The 11,219-nt window shown below is 36.3% G+C and overlaps 1 protein-coding gene across 1 annotated transcript in view; it reads right to left on the bottom strand.

The window, feature by feature from the left end:
• Window positions 1-10,013: 10,013 nt before the first annotated feature.
• The window catches only part of mys (myospheroid), a 35,940-nt gene continuing 34,734 nt past the window's right edge, over window positions 10,014-11,219 (bottom strand). Inside the window, exons 18-21 of the mRNA XM_067282515.1 lie at window positions 11,077-11,203; window positions 10,894-11,007; window positions 10,656-10,822; window positions 10,014-10,584 (exon numbers count right to left, since the gene is read on the bottom strand). Of these exons, the coding sequence (XP_067138616.1) occupies window positions 10,516-10,584; window positions 10,656-10,822; window positions 10,894-11,007; window positions 11,077-11,203 (477 nt within the window). The 3' untranslated portion in view covers window positions 10,014-10,515. The remainder of the gene's footprint in view (window positions 10,585-10,655; window positions 10,823-10,893; window positions 11,008-11,076; window positions 11,204-11,219) is intronic.

Here is an 11,219-nt window from a genome sequence, read left to right as displayed (position 1 = left end):
GCAATTTATAAATAAAATGTGAATTAACTTACCCATATTTGTATCCGTAGTCTCTTGTAAATACTGAATAAATACCAATAACTGAGTCACAAAAAACAATAACATCTGTAAATAATTATACACGAAGTTTATTTATTTTATGTAACATTGTGTATCTATTTTCATTGTTCGTGAAAAATTTAGTGTATTTAGCAAATTTTTACTGTAATGCAAATATAAGTTAGGGCTAATTACACTACAATTTCATTTGTAATTATTGAAAATGACATAAAATATACAGTGTAATCCAGAAATCAATTTACGAGAATTTTTGAATCTTCCATATATTATCCATTCTTAAGTCTGGTTCGAACCATTTTTAAAATAGTTAACTGCAATATTTTAACGTTAACATTTGTGGACTTACCTTTAAAACGGATAATTTAGTAATTGGTAAACAATGTAGGATCTTAAAGGATAAGTTTTCTCTCGTAAAATCGTCCATCAAGTTATGTATCTAAAGTAAATGTTATAGACAATTAAGATTTGTAAACTACTCAAAATACATACCATTCGTGCATATAATCATACTATTCATACTACTTAATAAATAGTTACCTATGGTTCCAAAATGGCGGCTCGTCTCTGATTCCAGCAAACAGAAGAAAGGAAACAGTGGGGACGCTCGTTCTATCCTAACCTAACCTATTCTAATAAATTACCGTAATTATTACCAACCAAATCATTAAAATAGGTTAGGTTACAACGTGCGTCCCCACTGTTTCCTTTATTCTGTTTGCTAGAATCAGAGACGATCCGCCATTTTAGAACCATAACTAACATTAACCATAAATTCAATAAAAAGTATATTTGCCGGGACGTAAACATACTTTAAAAAAATTCACAAAGAACCTATTCAGGCGGGGAATAGTAGCTTCAAAAGAAAGGTCATCTCTGCCAGTGAAATTGTCATATCCTAAAGCTGTACGAAGGAACAACAGATGAAGGGCAATGTCCGAAGAGAATTCTTTGTGAATTTTCATTAAAGAAAAGCTGTCGACTAAGTTGTATTAATACTTTTCTTGAAAATAGTGTATTAAGCGAACTTTCGTTATAGTAATACACAGGAGTGATTTTCGGAATAGCGTTATATCGATAAAGTAGTGTATAGTACGGAAAATATTTATAATTAATGAACTGCGTTAAAAAGAAATCGTGTTAATAAAAACTATGTTTATATATTTTTTATTCTGGTAGAAAATAAAAATGTATAATCACTAGTTTATAATAATAAATATTTTATACGAATATTTACCATATTAATATCTTCTACGTTATCAATTTTCAAATATATTTCGTATATTTTACCATATATGTTTACCTACGAACAAGAAATAAATTATTGTAAATATATTCAACAATGTAAAAAAATTAAATGTACAATACTTAAACATAACTGAATGTTATAATGTTACACTTTGTGTGTAAATTCCGACAATTCATTATTATTCCTGGTGTCTTTTTTCGAGATACAACACTTAGTTGAAACATACATTATTTGATGTAGTGTTCATTTTATAATGTTTTGTCCGAATGTCCGAAATTATTCTGTAGAAGTCATACGATCGCCGAGACAACCCGTTACGTGCCTCATACTCAAAACTCCCAAAATTTTGGTAACATTTCTGGCTAAAATAGAGTATCTCGCTGATTTCAAATTGCTTAAGAAATAACCTATCCTACCTTCTGTGGATGTATATGGCCTTTTGTGCTCTCCGAGCGCTAAAGGGCCTAAAACCACAAAAATCCACAGCCCTTGTGGATGTTTATCATGGTGGCTAATGACGCTGACCTACTTCAACAAATGTAATTCTTACGAGTCGTAAATAACATTTATATAAGTATTTCAGGTCATACTAACAATAATTTGTTGAAGGTAGTCTTTAGAATAGTACAGTAGAAACCGCTTATTGTAATCGCTTTGGTACTAATTTACACTGAGAATTAAGAAAAGTAAATATTATGAAAACGGATAGACGTTTTCGTTAATGTTACCTATGGTAGAGTACCTAGATATGAGAGTAGCGACACAGGAGTCATGGCCGCCATGTTCTGTCGACTGTCAACACGTGCTCTGTGGGTTTACATTAAGAAATGACGACTTTTTTTAGTTTAATAAAGCATTTTATTCGTAAAAATGCTTTATTAAAGTAAAAAAAATCGTCATTTCTTAATGTAAACCCATAGACCACGCGTTGACAGTCGACAGAACATGGCGGCGATGACTCGTGTGTCGCTACTCTGTATCTAGGTGCTCTAACCTATGATAGCCAACATGGCGGCTCGTCTCTGAAACAGTGGAGACCTAACCTAACCTATTCTAATAAATTACCATAATTATTGCCAACCAAATTATTAGAATAGGTTAGGTTAGAACGTGCGTCTCCACTGTTTCAGAGACGAGCCGCCATGTTCGCTACCACAGGTAACATTAACCGACATTTTTAACTATAATCCAACTCCGATTTCAATAACCAAATTCTACTGTAATGGCATGTTAAGAAATTATTCTATTTGTTGCCGGATAACAGGTTTAGATAACTTTCTGTATTATTAAAATATAATCAAATTTTAATGTTATTAAAATAGTAAAATAACATACAGTATAAAATAACATTTACTTACGTGTGACGAAATGCTTGAAACGTAATATAAATACACCAAAACGATGCAGATGATTACTAACAAACATATTTTAATAAATATTTTTAATTTCGTATCGACATTTTTTAAAAGTAAGAATCTTCCTAAACTGAATTCGATACTGATTACAATTACGAATAACGTGAATGAAACGGTTTCCTGTATCACATTGCCGAATTGTAAAGTTTCTTTAGCGTTTAATAAATATCTTTTGATTTTTCCGAATGAGAAGTCGCCATTTTTCTTTCGCAACAGACGCGAAATAACAGAGTATTGAAATTTTTGAATTTCGCTTAATGTAATCAGAGTAGAAATTTGAACAAATTGACTCATTATTACGTATTGATAGCAAAATGAGGACTGAAATAAGCATAGCGATTCTCTATACGTCCAATTAAAATCTGTAACTAATAAATACGTGTATCCATTTACAAATCCCGTAACTATACCCGTCGATCCAACTACGATTAACCACACAATGATAAGTTTATTTCTGTAGTTGGACGATTTTTTCGGTTTGAGCACTAAAAACGGGATCATTGATGACGTCCTTCCAAACTGTTCGACTTTTAAGAAAGATATTTCTAAACGTTTTCGAATTCCAAACGAATAAATAAGTCAAATTAGTCGCCATAAGCAATAAATTTATAAGTCGAACATTATGAGACTCTCCTTTGTACGCAGAGAAATTATCACAGATCGTCATGGCCATTTCTTCTTTGTTGCTTAAAAGAATTATGCCGTAACCGAGAACTTTTAAAAAAAATAACAGCTTCAGGAATTTCGAGTACCGTGAACTACGCGAATTTTTCTGGGTATTTGAAAAAGAAATATAAACTCCATTAATTTTCATTATGGTTATTGTTGGAGAGAATATGATATCCGGAGATATATCGGATACAGATCTTCCAGGCATATTTTCTGTGTTACCTTCCAGGTGTTTTGAAGAAAAAGAGAATGCACTTTATCTCAGTTGTGTAATGTACTGTACCGTAGCTATAAAATATCGATATCTGTATAACGTTCTTGCCTAATTTATAAATTTATAGGGTAAAGTGATTGAGGATAAGCTAATATACATCTATCGTGCCTATTTTGTGTAAATATTGTGTGACACATAATCGAATTCCTATTATACTCCTAGCACTTTTAGATATTTAGAGGAGAATATATGTGGAAGAAACTGTTTTAATGTGTTAATGCAATTACTTTATTGATCAATAATATAATCAATTATGTACTGTACACTTCTAATATTCCATAAGTATACTAATTTTAAAATATAACAAAGTACTGAAGTAGCGGTAAAAAATGTAATTAGTTTGAAGCCAATTTAATTAAATAATTTGTTATTCTGTTTTGACTTCAGAGGTCCACCGGCGCCCGAGCACCAGTGCCCAACTGTGGCCGGAAGTTTATTTTTAATTATTCAAAATGTGCAAATATTCATTAAAAATAACAACTTAACAAATATGAAATAGCTACATTTATAATCATTCGTAAGTGGCCAGTATTTCATTAATTATTTTATAAAGAAAAACTATTTTCCACGGACGAATGAGATGCAACGCGGTTTCTAATTGATGGACGTAGGTTTAAACCAAAAAACAAGAAGGGGTGTGTCTTAGTTTGTTTGCAATAGGTGCCAACTTACGATAAATAGACTATAGGATGCTAGATTTAGAATTATGCATAACGATTCTCTATATGTCTAATTGAAATTCCAAACTAGCTTATAATTTCTCCAGATGGTAACACACCTAAACTTGTAAATCGCCTGGTGAAATAATTGTGTCCTATTGTTGTCGGCACTTGTCTTATCGCTTAAAGGTTCGCGAACACGAGTCGACTAATCAGTTGGCAGGTTTACCACTCGTCATTGATGATGCAAACTGTCAATCAACTGTTGTCCCTGCCGACGACGTATAACTTGCACACAATTTAACTGCATGATTTAACCACAGTCTGATCAGATTTCAAATTGCGATAAGTTATTGTTTTTGTGTCTAAATAAAGGCATCAGCAAAATATTCAATACAGATAGAAGTTGCTGCTTTATATGTAATTAAAAATACAATTTGCATTTCTGTAACATGATTTTTCTGATAAAATAATTGAAGGTTTTCGTGAAAAAATCAAGTGTGATACGAAAAGGAAATAGCTATAGTGCTGCCAGATCCGATACTGTAAAAATAGCACAAATTTTTTTTAACTAGGATTAAAATTGTATGACAGTACCAAATATTCAAGCTAAATGGCTGTGTTTTCCTGAGTCCAGTCGTAACTGCATGCATATTTGCTTTACACTTGTAACCAAATGCATTACGTTGCATTCGGTTACAAGTGTAAAGCCTGGTACTGCGGCAACGGACGACGGAAACAGTTGCCGTTTCGTCGTCTTTCCGTGTCGCGCGTACTCACGTGCCGAAAATGCTCTACAATTGAAACGCGCGCCATCTGCCGGCTGTAAATATAAACAGTTATCGACAGTACACGAAAATGGCGCCGGCGAAGACTGTTTTATTATATCAGTTAAACTTTTTAAGTTTACCGACAATCTTATCTCAGATAAAAAAAAGCCACAGAAGCAAAGGTTTTGGGGTTAATGTTACCTATGGTGCCAAAATGGCGGATCGTCTCTGATTCAAGGGAACAGAAGAAAGAAAACAGTGGGGACGCAAGGTCTAACCTAACCTAACCTATTCTAATAATTTGGTTGGTAATAATTATGGTAACTTATTAGAATAGGTTTGGTTAGGGTTTTTTTTAACTCTTTCCGCCCTGTGGGCACTAAGAGGGCCTCTTTTAGAAGGCCAATTATGGGTTCGGCCAGGCCCACAATGGGGCGACCGGGTGGTGAGGGACGGGGACCGACATATCCGAACGGACCACCCCCGAAAAATTCCTGGGGATTTTCGACCCGTTCGGATTCGATCCCAGGTCCCCAGAGCGGTAGGCTGCCACCTTGACCACTCGGCCATCCGGCCGTCGGCTTGGTTAGGTTAGAACGTGCATCCCCACTGTTTTTTTTTCTTCTGTTTCCTTGCATCAGAGACGAGCTGTCATTTTGGCACCATAAGTATCATTAACCGATTTAGTTTTTGAAGCATATTTAAAAACATTTTTATCGAGAAAATGCTTTCTTATTGGCATTTACAAAATGTGTAGCCTATTAGAACTTTTTATGTATTCTAATATTTTGTATTTAAAAAATCAAAATGCGGATTATAATTTATAATAAAAATGAAATAAATAAAATAATAACGTTAACCTATTACCTGTAATACAAAACCAAACTTATATAATCTGTTTATATAATTTCTAAAACAATAAAAACAGTTGGCCAGTACTATAACGAGGTAATAATTATTGTTAGTTTGTTATTAATTTGTGTGATTCTCGTTTAAATTTTATCACGTACAGTACCTCGGACGGAAGAGGAATGGCACAACATTGCTGATGAATTCTTGGAACGTTGCGAACTGCCCAATTGCTGTGGCAGTATCGATAGCAAGCATATTGTTTTGCAGTGTCTTGCAAATACCGGATCGCTAAATTATAATTGTAAAGGGAGATTTAGTAAAATATTAATGGCTGTAGCGGATGCCCATTACAAATTCATTTATGTTGATTTTGGATATTATGGAAGCGAGAGTGACGGAGGAGTTTTTCAGAAAGGTACATTTGAGAAAAAAATAATAAGTCAGACCCTTAATCTTCCAAAAAATGCTAATTTGCCAAATTCTGATGTATTACTTCGTGGCTGATGAAGCATTCCTCTTAAGGAGAAATATAATGAGACCGTACCCCTTATTACTTCGTGGCTGATGAAGCATTCCTCTTAAGGAGAAATATAATGAGACCGTACCCTCGAAATCTCATTTTCATCACACAGAGCGTATTTTTAATTGTCGTTTGAGTCGAGCTCGGCGTGTTGTTGAAAATGCATTTGGAATTTTGTCTAATATGGGCATTTTGCATATATCATGACCCTTCATCAATTTGGTATTAGGTTTTTCTGTTTTAAAAGATATTTTAAGCGATTTTAACTTTTCCTTTTTTAAACTCCCCCCGTAGGCACTAAGGTCTTTTTAAGCAAGCCCATTGTGTGTTCGGTCACCATACAATTGGGCAGCCAGGTGATGAGAGACAGATCCCGACATATCCGCTTGGACCATCCCGAAAAATTCCCGGAGATTTTTCGACCCGATCGGATTCGATCCCGGGTCTCTCCAGAGGGGGTAGAGATAGAAATTTTGGATCTTCAGAACGACATTATCCTAAAATCCATTGTATCAGATGAGAATTTCTGGAATATAGTTGAAAGAAACACATATCCATTCTTGAAAAAAGCAGCATATAAAATAAAATCGTTTTTCGGTTCCATATACTTGTGTGAATCATTGATTTTATGATGTTCATTGTCGAAAACAAAGTACAGATCACGACTTACAGATGAACATCTTGACGATTGCTTACGAGCAGGAATAACATACTCTTCTAATTACAAAGCAATGGCCAATGAAATGCAATGCCAAAAATCACATTGACTTTGAGATTTATATTGTTTTTTTATAAAGAATTTTTATACTTTGTAGATTTTGTATGCATTGTTTGGTAATTACTTGTTTTATAAAAATTATTGTTAATATTCTTGTTTATGTTAAATTACATTTTTGGAATTAAATGTGTTTTGTACATTATGTGTATGTATTATTACCTATGTCCAATTCTAAATTCGCCTTGAAAAATTAAATGGTGCCCGCCTTCCGACTGGTAATCTAAAATGTGCTCTTAGGTACAAAAAGGTTGAGGGCTCCTGATTTAGATTATTAATCTCATTCACTAAATAGCTAAACATTAAATAAGTAATTATTTATATAATGAATATTCATTTTTTTAATACATAAAAGTGAATGTTAAGAGAATCAATATCGATAAATTATTTAAATTACTTACTCACCCACACATCACTACTTTGAATTCTTTACTTATTTACAAAAAAAAGTCATAAATATATATTATAAAAAATATTATACATTAATTAAATATGATTACATTGCAACTGAAAGGGACATTTAGACAACACAGCCTTCAGGCTAAACTTTGAAGAATCTATGAAATGTTACCATTATTGTGGGTCATAGGTAAATCATGCTGTTGTCATAAGGACATAGACAGTAGTACAACAAATTTTCCATACTATAAAAAGAGGATAAACATTTATTTATTTCCGGAAGAAAAAAAATTATTCCCCCTTATTCCCTTAATTTTCAGAACAGGGACGGGTTTTATAAAAAATTCTACATGCTAATAACAAGAAAAATCTTCATTAAGTCCGACCATACTCGAAATATGACACACAACTCTCTCTTTCTCCCCACCCCGTCGACCTTTAACCACCAAAATTTAACAGAATCAATACACCTGATGGCCAAACCTCCCTGCAAAATTTCAGAAATTTTCGACAAAAGACATAGGAGTTATCAAGCTTCAAATAAGGTAAACAAAATCGTCCCTCAACACACTAACATTAATACATACAGTAACAATACGTTAATTAGTTCTACTATCGCTTGCCATCGAGTTTACCGGAAGCGCCGCCATTTTGTATACCTAGGTTCACATTAAGCAAAATCTTTATAATAAAGAATTATTGTGTATTGTTATGAAATTAGAACACGTACCATACAAGGTCAATAATTGTTTTTTAATTTACTAAACAATCGTATTTTTACGTTATAATTATAGACATAGGGAGGAAAAAGTTTTAAAAAAAGACACACCTTTACCCTCTTACGGTTAGGTGTCAGCGTGTCTGACCCCCCACCCAAGACTTTTACACTTTAGAAGTTAGGAGACCTCAAAACGTCCAGGAATGCAAAAGATTTAGGGATTTTTCTGTATTTTTTTTATGTTAGTGTGTGTGGAGAGGGCAAGAATTTGTTCTCGATGTTTGAAGGTTAATAACTCTTGTACTTTTTCTCGAAAAATTTCTGATATTATGCTGGAAGGTTTGTGTATGAGGGGAATTCATGCTGTTAAATTATCGTGGTTTAAACGTCGAGGGTTAGAGAGATAAAGGGGTAATCGTGTGTCGTATCTCGAGTAGGGTCGGACTTGCCGGGAAAGTGAACCAACTCGTTGCTGACTTATTTTGTGTTTGTCTTGAAATACCATATACTTTTATACGCAAAAAGAAATTTGCAAAGTAGTATCGTCACTGGAACCATTTATGTAGAAGGCACTAATGGTTTTTCTATAGAAAAAAAAACCCTTCAAAATTTATCGACAGCGGAAGTTAATTAATTGTTAACTTCCGCTTTCGGTATTCAAATTAACTATATTTATTAATTTGAATATTGTAATAGAAATAATTCTGTTAATTATAATTATTTGGGTGAATATATCGGTAATTTCAACCTTATAGAATGTTTCGTTTATATTATTGATTTTAAAAATAAACCAACAACGAATTGCTCAACTCTCCCAGCAACATTTAAAATTTTGGTGGTGCCCACCAAAATTTTAAATGTTGCTGGGAGAGTCGAGCAACGGGAAATATGATCACCAATGTGCCATTGGTGATCATATTTCATTAACGCGGTAATTCGCCTACCCGTCGCAGCTCGGCAGCGATTGAAAGATTCCGTCGCAGGGGCCCAACTTATTTTCTGTCGACGAACGTAGTTAGGCGCTTCTATTTACGCCCTACTTTTTGGAAGTTGCTAAAATCTTATTACCGAACCCACCGCGCGAAAGGGAATTCTGCCGACCTTTACGTATTTTCGCGTAACAGAAAGTTGTCGGATTAGCGCGACAACGTATCTTTTCGCAGCCAATCGACATGCAGCATCCATAATTCCAGTGTACCGGTACATTACATCATTTTTACCCATCATCCTTAGCCCTACATACGACGTGGTGTGGAAATTTCGACAAGGTGCAGAAATTAGCATATATTAATTAAAAAATTATATAAAAAATTAAAAAATATTCATATTTTTAAATTTAAAGTTGAAAGCTTTGCTGCCATTTCTTCACCATGGCCTTCATCTAATGATTCGGCGATCGAGCCAGGCAATCGCTGAATCATCGGGTGAAGGCCATGCAATCGCGCTGGGAAGCCTGCATAAAGAAAGCGCTCTCCGATAAACGTTACGAACCGGAAACGACGAGGTAAAAAGTGACCCATATTATAAAATAGTTAGGGGAAAAAACGCAGTAACCGGGTTCTTTTCCATCACGTCAAAACAATTCCCATCCATCGCGTTGGCTATAAACGGGAGAAGTCCTTTCTTTTTGCCCGTTAAGAAATAAAATGCCAGACGTTCGGTATTAAATAATTTTATTAAACAAACGATTTGGCTTCGGACAATAACAAAAGCGGAAGACGATTTCCGGTTCTACATAAGTCGGCCCTCGGGACCATCCATTCTTCCTGTACAAAAGGCGACGAGCCGTCCGCCACTCGTCGCGCCAGAGGCGTCGGCGGCTGGGGGTTTCCCCGCCCGCCGCTTACCGGGCGCGAAGGCCGTCGGGGAGCCGCCGCTCCACCCGACGAACGGAGGAAGACGGAGGGGGCCGCGGCGGACGGGAGCGGCCCGCCCCCGGAGCCGGAAACGGAAGACGAACCGCGATTAAAAAGAAGGAAAAAGGAGGCCGACCGGGCCTCGGGTCGACCCGTCGACCCACGCGTGACATAAATTAAAACGAAAAGGTTAAAAACGAGGATTATCAGATCTTTAGACGGGGACCGACCGAAACCCGGTTAGAAATTAGCCAAAAGAAAGGGGTTAGAGTAGTTCTAAACTAGATGCCAGAGGGCTGGGCTCACTGCTTGCCTCCGTAAGTGGGATTCTTGAAGGTGGAGGTGGCCTGTTTGTAGATCGGATTCTCTCCCTGAAAAAAAAAGAGTAGGCGCGTCAATGAGGAGCCGGATACGCCGCGACCCAAAAAATAAAAGAACTCACCGTGTCCCACTTGGCCATTTGCCTCTCCTTCTCGAACTTGGCGAACTCCCTCCTGTCGTGGATGGTGGTCAGCAGCTTCCAGATCAGCAGCAGGGCCAGGCCCACGGCCACGATGCCTCCGATCACTCCCAGAACGATGGCCAGGATGTTGACCGGCTCCGGACAATCTGAAAAAAAATTCCTCTCCGGTTAATACACCAGCGGCAGCCGACCCCTCCGGAGGAAGCGAAATCCTCACCTTTAGTTCTCTGCACGTGGATTTTGACAAAACCGTCCGAATCGATCCTGTAGGTGAAGAAGAACTTGCAGTCGTCGTCGTCTCTGAAGGCGCACAATTTTTCCCCTTCTTTCACTGCAAAGAACAAAGGCAGTGAGCGGGGAGAAGCGGAAGTGAAACCGCGGGCGTCCGTACGGCGCTTACCTTCGATTTTCTCCACACCCACCGGAGTGATACTGCAGTTGAGGCACTCTTCTTCGGTCAGAGGTCCCGAATTGAAGAACTTGCACTGGACGCATTCCTTGAAAAGGTCGCACTTTCCCCGACAGGTCTGAAAATACGCCGCG

The sequence above is a fragment of the Centruroides vittatus genome, unplaced genomic scaffold (assembly GCF_030686945.1).
Source record: "Centruroides vittatus isolate TY-2023 unplaced genomic scaffold, ASM3068694v2 contig_957, whole genome shotgun sequence".
Taxonomy (NCBI): Eukaryota; Metazoa; Arthropoda; class Arachnida; order Scorpiones; family Buthidae; genus Centruroides; species Centruroides vittatus.
Note: the sequence above shows the minus strand (reverse complement) of the source record. Positions and strands in the feature narration are given on the sequence as shown.